This window comes from Gouania willdenowi, chromosome 2 (assembly GCF_900634775.1).
Source record: "Gouania willdenowi chromosome 2, fGouWil2.1, whole genome shotgun sequence".
In the NCBI taxonomy this organism is placed as follows: domain Eukaryota; kingdom Metazoa; phylum Chordata; class Actinopteri; order Blenniiformes; family Gobiesocidae; genus Gouania; species Gouania willdenowi.
Window position 1 is genome coordinate 5,727,923 of NC_041045.1, and position 11,378 is coordinate 5,739,300.

Genomic DNA, 11,378 nt, shown 5'->3' on the forward strand with positions numbered 1-11,378 from the left:
GGGGGAGTGTGCCTTGCTCTCTGCCAGGGTATGACAGGCTGGGGGGAGGAGGGGTGGGCTGTAGTAGAGTAGGAGCAGCAGCTGCATCACTGGGGTTCCTCACTCCCTTTTCCAGTTGTCTGGATGACGACTTGTGGGTTTACAGCAAGTTAGAGGCTCAATGAAAAGGAATATTACATTACCAGCTGTCTGTTGTTCATCAATTCAAATCACGTGTCAAACTCATGGTCCAGAGGCCAAATCCAGCCCTTTGAAGCATCCAATTGGGCTCGCAGGAGAAAATAAAAATGACAGAGAAAACATGAATCATTGTGTAAATGAAACTCAATAATATTTTCAGGGGCTCACTGTTTTCCCTGATGTTTTAAATTCATAATTGTAGTCATTTTTAATGTTGAACGGGTGGAAAAAAATTCAAAATTCTTACAAAATTACTCAATTTTCCTCTAATTAAATAAAAGCTGTTCACAAAATCTAGGAAATTTAAAGTGGAGAGCCTGTTGGGACTGATGTCTCACTTGGATATGGTCGGTTTCTTACATATTGTGTTTGTTGTGTACGTAGAAGTGCAAACTAAGGCACAATAATGTTGTAATAACTCGTTTTCCCACATAGAATCTGTGGCCCACTAGAGATCAAACTGCTTCTTATTTGGCCCCTGAAAAAAGTTGAGTTTGACAGCCCTGAATTTCCTAATTCAGCGGAAAATTTTAAACACCATCCACATGTGATTTAAACCGTACAGCTACAGATCTGCACGTGCTCCAGTCCGACGACGACGTATCAAATCGTGCAGAAAAAGAAAAAAACAAAAAAGCCAAAGCTGCCTCCTGGAGATTGCTCACACGTTGTCACACTTGCCGAACACACTGGGAGGATTGAAAGTGCACCTGTCTGAGGAGTGACGGGGTGAAGCAGCTGCACCGCCGCCTGACCTTCAACCAACGTGCACTCGCAACACACGCGCACGCTGCGTTTGTTGTGAAAGCTGCAGATGCCTCGGACGCTCGTGGTTTACCAGGGCATTTGCTCCTTCTCACATTCAGCCTGAGGGACAGAGGAGTGACTTCACGAAAGGCAGACTGTGATTTGTGCGTTGGTTTGACACATTTATTGAACAAACAGTAAAATCAAACAAGCTGAAGATACATGGAGGTGGTTACTCGTTGACTGGAGGCGTGGCTTCTTTCTCAGCTGCTGATACATCCACCTGTGAGGAGAAGGGGGAGGAGACAGGGCGAGTTTGAGGATGAATGTACCCTGTTGTTTGTTTAGCAAGTGTGTTCTCAGCATTACGGGTGTAGGGCGTAAATGTGTGTGTGTGTGTGTGTGTGTGTGTGTGTGTGTGTGTGTGTGTGTGTGTGTGTGTGGGTGGGTGGGTGGGGTGATTTTTGGCGCCAGCTGGAGGCAGATGGAGGACATGCCTCCCTGCCGCCTGCAGCCGGCTCGCTCACCCACGCCTCGCTGCTTTCAGTGGCGAAGGTTGGCACGGACCAAACATTTCACCAGCAACAAAAACCCCTTTAGTTACAAAACGAAAACAGTGTCGAGGCCGTGCGTGAAAAGAAGAGACGTGACTCAACAGGAAAGCAGCTCTGCAGCTCTTTAAGTTGGACATTTAAGAGGTGGTGAAATAGGATTTTAAAAATTGGTTAAAAGTTGCAAATTAGAGTGGGCAAAAATGGACAGAAAAAGTGGTAAAAAGCCTCAATATTGGAACAATTAGTGGGAACAAGTACTTTAAACTGGCAAGTAATGTGCATGACATATCATGAATGTGGTTACATTGGACAAAAACTAAGCATGAAATATGGTGAAGAGGTTAAAAGTGACAATAATGGGTCAACTTATGCGACCTGTGGGAAAAGTGGTGGAAAGGGTAAATAAGTGCCGAAAATGTCTTGAGATTGAAATTTGAAGGAGAAGTGAAAATTCATTAAAAGGAGCAAAAATATGGCAAGAAAAAGTGATGAAAATAGATTAAAATACGGCAAGTTGCAGATAAATGGTGAAAATAAGCAAAAATTGGCTCAAATTGATTATAAATTATCTGGTGACGCCCTACCAGTGTCTCACGACGTTTTCAAACTGGGGGCCTGACGTCATCATTGCAAATTTGATCTTATTTTGATGAGATTTGAAGTACAATAGTCTCTTCTTCATTCTTCAAAGATGGGCGCAGCAAAACGACTGGTTTAACATTTCTCAGAACAATCTTTGATCACTATTCACTTGTTAATAGTTTAAAAATACTTAGTAAAAATGTGTCATAATATTGGTTGAATTGATTTTAAATTTAAATCCAACTCAAAACCTCCAAAGGTGCGGTGACTGAGTGAAACGAAATAAGCCACTGACTGAACACAGGAAGTCATTATCTGCCAAATCAAGTGTGTCTATTAATGATTGCATTGCTTTGTTTTTGGGTTTTTTTTTTTTTTGGGTTACATAATCAGTGATGCGGGAGAGGCTCGCTTAGAAGCTCCATCCAAAATTAAACTCGCAGCCTAGTTTGAATGCACACGTCTCCTTTGGAGCTCCAGTCAATCTCGGTTATGCAGATTGTGCGTCGCGTCACTCCAAGTGTCGTCGAGTCTGAAGTGAGAGCGCTGAACTTGGGGAGATTTAAAAATACCTCCTTCCTTGGATCTTAAGAGTGTTTTTTTCATTTGATGTCCTGACCAGTTTTTCCTTCAGATTACAGCTAAGTGAGCGAGACCGTCTCCGCTCTCTGCCAAAAAAATAAAGTGAAGCTATAAAAAGAGCGGTGTTAAATCCTAACCTCTGGCTACTTGGAGAAATGTGCAAGGTGGGGGGGTGGGGTGGGGCTGCGGCGACTGCAGCCAAAGAGCAGGCTGACTCGAAGGCAAACAAGCCGTAAATTGGATGTGAATCTAAAGCGAAACGATAGCCCAGAACGCTGCGGTTTTGATGTCACTGCGGTTGAACGGGTGTTTGATGTTTGCTGTTCTTACCAACTCCTCTGCCCGCTGCCTCAGCTTCCTCCACACTGTGTGATGAGCCTGCGGCGAGGGAGGGGACAAACAACGTGTCAGTCACACGCCGAGTGCTTTTTAGAACACAAAATACATGTTTAGCTTATTACACTTTAATCGATTCAGGTTATTCTCATTTATTCTCATTTTAGGCAGAAAAATAAACAACCTCAACATTAATGTGCCCCAGTTTGCACTTAGTATAGGTATAGTATAAAAGGCATCAACAATATCTAAGCAATAAGTGATAGATAATTATCATTTGATTGATTGATTTTTTTCACCAATTTTTGTTTAATTTGGGGAGATTTTGTGGAATAATTTGAAAATAACTAAACTTGGTAAGTTGAACGCAGAGGTGAAAGTAATGGATTACGAGTAGTCACATTTAGGGTTGGGTATCGGTTGGTTTTGCCTACTCTGTATTTTTTTTTTTTTTAAAAACGGTTCCGGTGCTTAAACTGGTACTTTCAAAAAAATTAAACTGCATACACTTTCTCAAAATACTATACATTTTTATCATCAGGGCCAAATTGAACACAATATTACCTTAAATATTGTTACATATGGAAATAATAAATAAACAAAAACATTTAAATATCAAATAAAACAATATTGTATTAAACTATATAATACTGAGATTAATGTCGTGATCATGATTTTATTTGTCAATAATCATTAATAACCTCTGTAAAAAAAAATTTCAATATCTTTTTTAAAGCTATTGGGAGCCATTGGAAAAGAGTCAAATCACCAAACGGTCTGATTACTACCATTTATGTCAGAACCAGTGACCCCCCTACTCACATTACTATAATGGAGTTGCTTTTGTGGGTACTTGTACTCTTTTTTTAAGTATATTTCTAAATCAGTCATTTTACCCGTACTTAAAGGTCCCATGTCATGCATCAGATCATAACCGACCAATCAGATTAAACGTAATGTAAAACATCATTGAATGGAGTTAATTTTTTCTGTTTTAGAGTTAATAAATGTAGTTATACTTGGAGCCTGAGGATGTTCTTTTTCATTTTAATTGAATTCATTGGTGTTATTTTATTTTTGAAATAATTTTTCAATTGGACAATTCTTTTATTTTATACAGATGCCTTTGTGGAAAATAAATTAAGTTCCAGTTTTGTAAGATTTGGTCTTCATTTTTAAGTTGATACATGAGATGTTAGCTATATGCAAGGGAACCGTGGCAAGAATGTAACTAATACCCATTTATTTGAGCTACAAGTTAGTTACGTGTACTTTTAAGTATGACTTACTTGTACTTGAGTACAATTTCAATCATGTAACAGTACTTCTACTTCAGTAGGATTTATCACAACACTGGTTTACTGACACGTTGCAAAGCAGAGGAGCTAAAACGTTAGCTTGCTCTTTTTTTTATGTTGCAAAACACATTTTTTACATTCCAAACTATTTATATTTAATGTGTTACAAAAATATGTGTAGTGGATTCAGAGTTACTGGTTCCTACATGCAGCTGGAAAGGCAAAGAGAGTCCCTGCACGCGCCGGTGGAGCCCCCACGCTCCCTGTCCCAGGCTGTGCACGGCCGTCACGTCATACTGGGAGCACAGGCCAGTCCTGGCCACCAGGGGGCCACTGCTGAGCAGCACGTGGTCCCCACATCTACAGAGCAAAAGCCGTCAGTCAGGAACAGAAAAGGCAATGTAAAGCTGCCAGCCACAGGGTGAGGACGGAGTACGTCACCTGTAGAGCGTGACGGTGCCTTTAGGACTTTTTGCTGCTTTCTGCTCCACCTCTTCCTGTTTACACCTGAGACACACAATGCTTCAGAGAGAGAACATGGGCCTGCATGGTCGACGAGAGGTGTGAGAAAATATCAATTCTGCGATATAGCCCGATATTTTACAGCGTGATTATTGTATCAATCCAAAATAGGGCCACATTGTGTTTTTAAATCAAGTTTTTTTAACAAAAAAAAACTTTTTAAAAAAATGTCAGTGAACCAGATAAGATGCATTTTAGTTTGGAAGTTGATAGCACTTTATTTTCATAAAACATACTGGGCACTTTTAGAGATGCATGTGGTTACTTTGGTAATACTTTATTTGAAGTTTTATACATAAGGCTGACATTAGCATTAGCATGAATAATTTGGTGTGTATATGTATATATTCAGTTTTTATTGTGCAATTTCCTTTCTTGCAACATGTATATGTACTGTGCACAAGCCCATATATATATATATATATATATATATATATATATATATATATAATATTCCTATTTATCTGCTGCTGACACTCTGCTCATTTCCCCTTTGTGGGACAAATAAAGGATATCTTATCTTAAGGTGTCAAGAAAGCTAAATTATGACACCTTTGGAGCTATGTTGGCATTTTTTGGGTTAGGTGGAGGGATCTAGTGGGGTTAGGGTAACGAATGACCCCTTATTCATAATAATGACAGGCGTCATGTAATAATAATGACAGCATAATTTCAGCATCATGTATAAAATGTCCAGTCAAGTGTTACCGTTACTTTTTTTTAAAATAATTTAGGAACTTAACATACTCAGAATTTGTTGTTGAAGCAAAAATTAATTTGACAGTTTGATAAACATACCAGTTTGTTTTGATATTGGTACTTGAATTACAGTTAGTTACCATTTACTTCTTCTAGCAAGTAAAAAATAAAATGAAATAAATTGTATTTCATAGCATCTTGTACTTGTAAAAGTGACATTTAGAATTTTTGATATCGCAACACATTGTTGATGTATATCGTATCGTTTAGTATTGGGATATATTGTACTGTGTGTTGTATGGTAAGATTTATGGCAATGCACACCCCTCATGGTGACCCTCATGTGGTGTGTGATCTCCTACCTGCTGTGTGAGAAGACCTCCAGTGCGACTGAGGGCAGCACCTCTAGGGGCTCCCAGGCCAGGTCTTGTTGGATCAGCTGGTGGGCTGCTCTGGTCAGCGAACGCAACGTCTCCTAACGACACAAACCGTCACAAGGTCAACAAGTGCTCCCGTCGAAGTTACGCAGGAAGCCCCGCCTGAACACCTGCCCACACGCACCTCGGAGGGCGTCCACGAGTCCAGGCGAGGGTCGAGGGCCACGTCACAGCAGAAGGCGCCCGAGGTGACTGCAGGAAAGAAAACGGTGTCTGATATAAACTTGTTTCCGGCGCAGACGTGAGGAGGAGAGGGCGCTGCTTTACCTGGTACTTCTGGTGAGCTGAGGAGATCCACGGTGTAGTCGTCCTTGAACGCCGTCTCCAGAACCTGACCCAGGAGGGCTGCACAGGAACGCCAGTAGACCTGATGAGCAGAAACATACTTAGGACCTCATGTAGGGCCAAGGTGAAAAACCTGAATTCACATTCTGATCCGGGAAAATCAATCTGACCCCCTTTTTTTTTTTTTTTTTTAAATTTCCCCCTTTTCATTTAAAATGATGTAAAAAAAAAAAGCCTCACATGCATGTTTTGGGACAATATCATACATTTACACACAATTTCTCACTGGAAAACAGTGACTGAATGTCTAAAAACTGTAAAAAAAAAAAAAAAAACCAAATGAACAAATACATTCAATTCTGCCCACAATCTCATTCTAAATCTCTCGCTACGTGCACCAGATCGAGTAGTGATCATACAAAGATGTTTAGCTCAGAATTTTTCAACCTTGGGGTCGGGACCCCATGTGGGGTCGCCTGAAATGTCTACTAATAAAAACATTTGAGTTAAAAAAAAAAACTGCTCAAAATTATATTATTAAATTTTTTTTTAATTATAATTTTTCAAATGAATACATCACACAATAAATATCATGTGTTTTCTGTACAATATAAATATCTGAGGTGCTGCATCTCATCACTTTGTGCACTAATTCTGGCTACTCTGTATTTGTAAAACAAAATCCTCTCCATCAGTAGTTCTCAAACTTTTTTGGCTAAAATACCCCTTTTTCTCTTATTTCTCAATCCAAGTACCTCCTTTGTCCGACTACATTAGAACATTCTAATAAGGATAATCTTTATAATTTTGCGTGTTTTTGGTGTAATTTTGTGTATTTTGTTGTTATTTATTTTGTCTGTTTTTATTATTCAGTGTATTTTTATCTATATTTTGTGTGTTTTTGTTATCGTTTTGTAAGTTCCTGGGAATATTTAGTATGATTATCGTTTTTAACTAAAAATAAACATAAAACCCAACATTTTTAATGGTTTTACTGGTTAATTTTCCTCTCTCTATCAAGTAACCCCATTAGAGTATGTCTTGTACATAGAGTGGAATCGACAATAAAGATTACTTTGACTTTGACATGTAAGATTAATAAATATGATTTCAGGAAGTTTCATCTGCGGGAAAGTAATTCAAACAGGGAAAGAAGGTGGAACAGAAATGGGTAAAGCCTGGGATGACATTTGGAACATTTTGAGACTCTGCTTAGGTGTGACACAAATGTTCCGGCTCTGTGTCGTACCTGGTTGAGCAGCGTCGGGTCTTTGTCTCTGAACGTGAGCAGAGTGAGCGAGCAGGAGTGGGTGAGGGGTTGGTTGAGGGGCCACGGTTCTCCGTCCACCAGGGCCAGGCCAGAGTTGGTCACATGATGCTCCGTCAGATCTGACGTAACAACACCAAGCGTGGGAATTAAACTGGGATTTGGTTCATGGCAGGGTTTGGCGCAACTTAAGTTGTAATTGATAATTACAATTATGGCATATTTATAATTGCAATTTAAAATTTTTTTTATTGCTCTCGTAATCGTAATAAAATTGTAATTGAGTTCAAATTAGGGATGTAACGATACGATTCTCTCACGATTTATTTAACAAAATGGGACTGTAGACAAATAATGACTGAAAAATATTCCTTTATTTTTTTTGGGAAAAAAACTACAAAATACTGTACTACTTTCCTTTTATTTTTCATTGTCAAAAAAATCCTTTGATAAACTATTCAAAACAATGCAATTTAACTAAAAATAAATCTTGAATAAAATAAATAAAGGAATAATACAAATGAAGAAGCCTATTAAGTTAAATTCTGGTTCTATAGTAAATAATGCAAAACTGCATAATAGTTCTTTTTCTTTTTAAAAGTGCAAATAAAAATGGTTTTTGTGCCTTAACAATTGGACTTAAAAAAAAACAGTCATTACATTGTATTTACGTCAGATATTTGTTTGGACCAGCAGAGGGTGCTGGTAACCCAGTGGTCGGTTGGGATGTAGTTATTCTAGCAGTGAAAAACGTGACTTTTACAGATATTCACGTAATATTGCAGATATTCTTTCGGTGCTAAAGGGGTAAGGAATCGTTTATGAACATGTTTAAGAGTAGAAGGCGGCCAGAAAGAAAGTAGTAGCAGATTCCGCCCACAGCCTACACTGTTAAACAAGAGAGGGATAAATATATATTGCTGTTTAAAAAAAGTACTGCGATTCAATTTTCAGAATATCGATGTCAACCGTTATACCTATGAATCAATTTTTAACTGCCTTACGATTAATCGTTACATCCCTAGTTCAGATATTTGACTTAATTATACTTGCCATGAAATTCTATAAAAAATGTCAATTATAATTTAATGCAAAACTAAGGGAACCATGTTACAGTTCTACACATATGTAATTAATTAATAAAAATATATTTCATATCAAGCTTTCGCACATTTTACCATTTAAAAAAAATTAAATCCAGGGGTTTAGTAACACAAAAAAGGCTCAGACGCCCACACCAAAAATATTAAAAACCTATATTTTCATAGATTGGAAAGGCAAACAAAGTAACCAAGAGATAGGACAGAAGTTAGTGATAAATATTAGTTTTTAGTGTATTTTACAGCTGATTTAGGACCTGTTATTATAAGAGATGCTAACAGAAAGCTAACACAAGAGGAAGGTTCACTTTTATTAGGTTATTTATTTCAGGCTGAGTAATTGAGAACATAAATGTAATTGACTTTCTGAGGATAACAAAACTATTGAAATTCAATTGTAATTGGAAAAAATGCTCATAACTTTAATCAGAATTTAGTTGTTATTGACTAATAATTGTAACTGATAAATGTAATTGACCCCAATCCTGGTTCATGGTGTGAACAGGTGACCCGTTACTTACGCTTGGCGCAGCTGAGCGGCGTGGACATCCCTCGGTTCATAATGAGCAGCGTTCCATCCAGACCCGGGCCTCGCAAGGACACCTCGATCTTCTCAATGCGGGGATACAGCGCTTTTTGCCTGGCCTGCTCTCTGGAGAACACGGCGTTTCTCTGGATACGAGCCTCGACCAGCGACGACCGCAGAGCAGTAGCAGTCTTTGCAAAACCTGGGGACGAACGTGGAGACCTATTACCACATGATCCCTCATCTTACATTCCATTTATATTCATATGTCATTCCCAGAAAGCGTGCAAAGGCTGCATTCCTCTGTAACAGCTGCTTTACCAACGTGTATGCTCTGTATCTGAGTTGACTGTGTTTTGCAGCTGTTTATCATATTTAATTACGCAGTGAATTAACTTAATATTTGTGTGTTTGACCAACAATCCTTTCTACCAAAATTAAACAAAATAATAGACATGAATAAATACATACAATGAAAAATAAATAAATAAAAATATGGAGATATATCATCGAGCTATAAAATTCAAATTAGTAATAAAATGAATAAGCATTGCAAAAAACAGCAATAGAAAAAAGTTAAAAAATACAACAATTATATAGTACTTATTAGATTGGATACAAACTATTTTAGATTCAATTTATTAACGAATTCCTGTGTTTTGAATGTGTATTGGTATAGAATGAATGAAACAAGATTTAAAACAACATTTAAAACTATGTATGAATATTTTCTAATGGCTTTCAGAGTCTTTGTATATTACATTTTGCTCCACATTTTACAATGATTTATTATTTCTATTATATCAATTTACCAATAATAAATGTGAATAAACACATCCCACTCGTTGCTTTTTTTTACACTTTAAACATGGATTCTGAAACCACTGTTTAAAGAAAAAAAAGAAAAATAAATATATATACGTGTGTGTGTGTGTGTGTGTGTGTGAGTTTTTATTTTTTTATTTAAACCATTGACCACATTTCTAAACTGAAATAGCCTGCATGTGTCTGTGCAACTAATTAAAAGTCTCTAATGTAAATGTGTAAAAATGTGTTTTGTCCACTCCTATAAATGCATTTATATATCTATATACTTATATATTCTGGCCAATGGTTACAAGCTTGTTGAGACACAAACTAAGGTGGTATTTGTCAATTCGCTGCTGACGGTTAACTCATCCTTGCTAGCTCACATGCTAATGAAGCTAATGACTTACGGCGCTGAAAGACTCGACACGCGTTGCTGCTCGCCATCCCGTTACAAGCCTCTGCAGCAACAAAGAAAAAGACTTAAGTCAAACACATGAGAGCTACTGATGCCCTCCTGTCAGACAGAGCAAAGGTTGAAGGACGCCATGCCTGTTCCTGTGTGGGTTAACTTTCGAGGAGGAACCGGAAACAGCGCGCAGACACTTCCGCTCAATGTCGTACAGTTTCTGACAGCAGAGGGCGCTGTTTGCAACAGTTTTAAAGCTAGTTAAAGATGATCATATCTAGGGATGGGCAACAACAAAAATACATCAATTACACACTTTTAGTTTAGGTTCATTTTTTTTTTGTTGCTTTGTGCATTTTCCTGTCTTTATATATATTTATTTCCCTGTCCTTTTTGTATAGCTTTGTCAAAGCGCTGCGCATTTTTGTTATTTTATCTCTTTTTGGAGTGTTTTGTGTATTATAGTTGTAATTTTGTATATTTTTATTACTTATTAGTAATAAGTATTTGTTTATGATGTTGTTTTGGAGTGTTTTGTGTGTTTTTGTTGTCATTGTCTACATTTTCCTGTCCTTTTTGTACATATATGTTGTCATTGTATATATTTCCCTGACATTAATGAATAGTTTAATTAAAATTCTGTCTGTTTTTTGTTGTTCTGTGTGTTTTTGGAGTGTTTTGTATATTTTTGAAGTGTTTTGTGTGTTTTTGGAGTGTTTTGCGTATTATAGTTGTAATTTTGTTTATTTTTCGCTCACTTCTGTGTTTATGAGTTTCTTCTGTTTTTGTTGTCATTATGTACATTTTTTGTTCTTTTTCTACATATTTATTCTCATTTTATAAATATTCCTGTCATTTTTGTATAGTTTTATTAAAGTTTTGTCTGTTTTTGTTGTTGTTCTGTGTGTTTTTGAACTGTTTTGTGTATTTTAGTTGTTAATTAGTACATTTTTCCTCTCATTTCTGGTTTATGACATTGTCATTTGTGTTTTTGGAGTCTTTTTGTGTATTTTTGTTGTCATTTTGTATATTATTCTCATATTTGTT

The 11,378-nt window shown here is 37.3% G+C and overlaps 2 protein-coding genes across 3 annotated transcripts in view; both read right to left on the reverse strand.

Moving 5' to 3' along the window:
- Nucleotides 1-1,083: 1,083 nt before the first annotated feature.
- On the reverse strand, nucleotides 1,084-10,538 carry mrpl39 (mitochondrial ribosomal protein L39). Its single transcript, XM_028467433.1, has 11 exons — nucleotides 10,475-10,538; nucleotides 10,333-10,383; nucleotides 9,111-9,317; nucleotides 7,472-7,611; nucleotides 6,205-6,304; nucleotides 6,062-6,129; nucleotides 5,863-5,975; nucleotides 4,721-4,786; nucleotides 4,486-4,639; nucleotides 2,976-3,023; nucleotides 1,084-1,210 (listed from the first exon to the last, which is right to left on the reverse strand). The coding sequence occupies exons 2-11, from the start codon at nucleotides 10,367-10,369 to the stop codon at nucleotides 1,160-1,162; spliced, it is 984 nt and encodes a 327-aa protein (XP_028323234.1). The 5' UTR covers nucleotides 10,370-10,383; nucleotides 10,475-10,538; the 3' UTR covers nucleotides 1,084-1,159.
- Nucleotides 1,331-11,378, reverse strand: part of LOC114476067 (muscleblind-like protein 2a) — a 71,564-nt gene continuing 61,516 nt past the window's right edge. The window contains exon 10 of one of the 2 annotated variants that reach the window (XR_003675524.1): nucleotides 1,331-1,367. The gene's annotated coding sequence lies outside the window, so the exon portion shown is untranslated. Of the gene's footprint in view, nucleotides 1,368-10,036; nucleotides 10,059-11,378 lie in introns of those variants that run through there. The other variant, XR_003675525.1, reaches the window with a different exon arrangement.

Bases quoted from the DNA above. Each gene is read 5' to 3' on its own strand.
- mrpl39 (XM_028467433.1), bottom strand. From the start codon at position 10,369: ATGGCGAGCAGCAACGCGTGTCGAGTCTTTCAGCGCC. The intron at 9,318-10,332 runs GTAAGTCATTAG...GTTCGTCCCCAG, and splicing joins GTGTCGAGTCTTTCAGCGCC to GTTTTGCAAAGACTGCTACT. The intron at 5,976-6,061 runs GTGCGTGTGGGC...TTGTGTCGTTAG, and splicing joins ACTCGTGGACGCCCTCCGAG to GAGACGTTGCGTTCGCTGAC.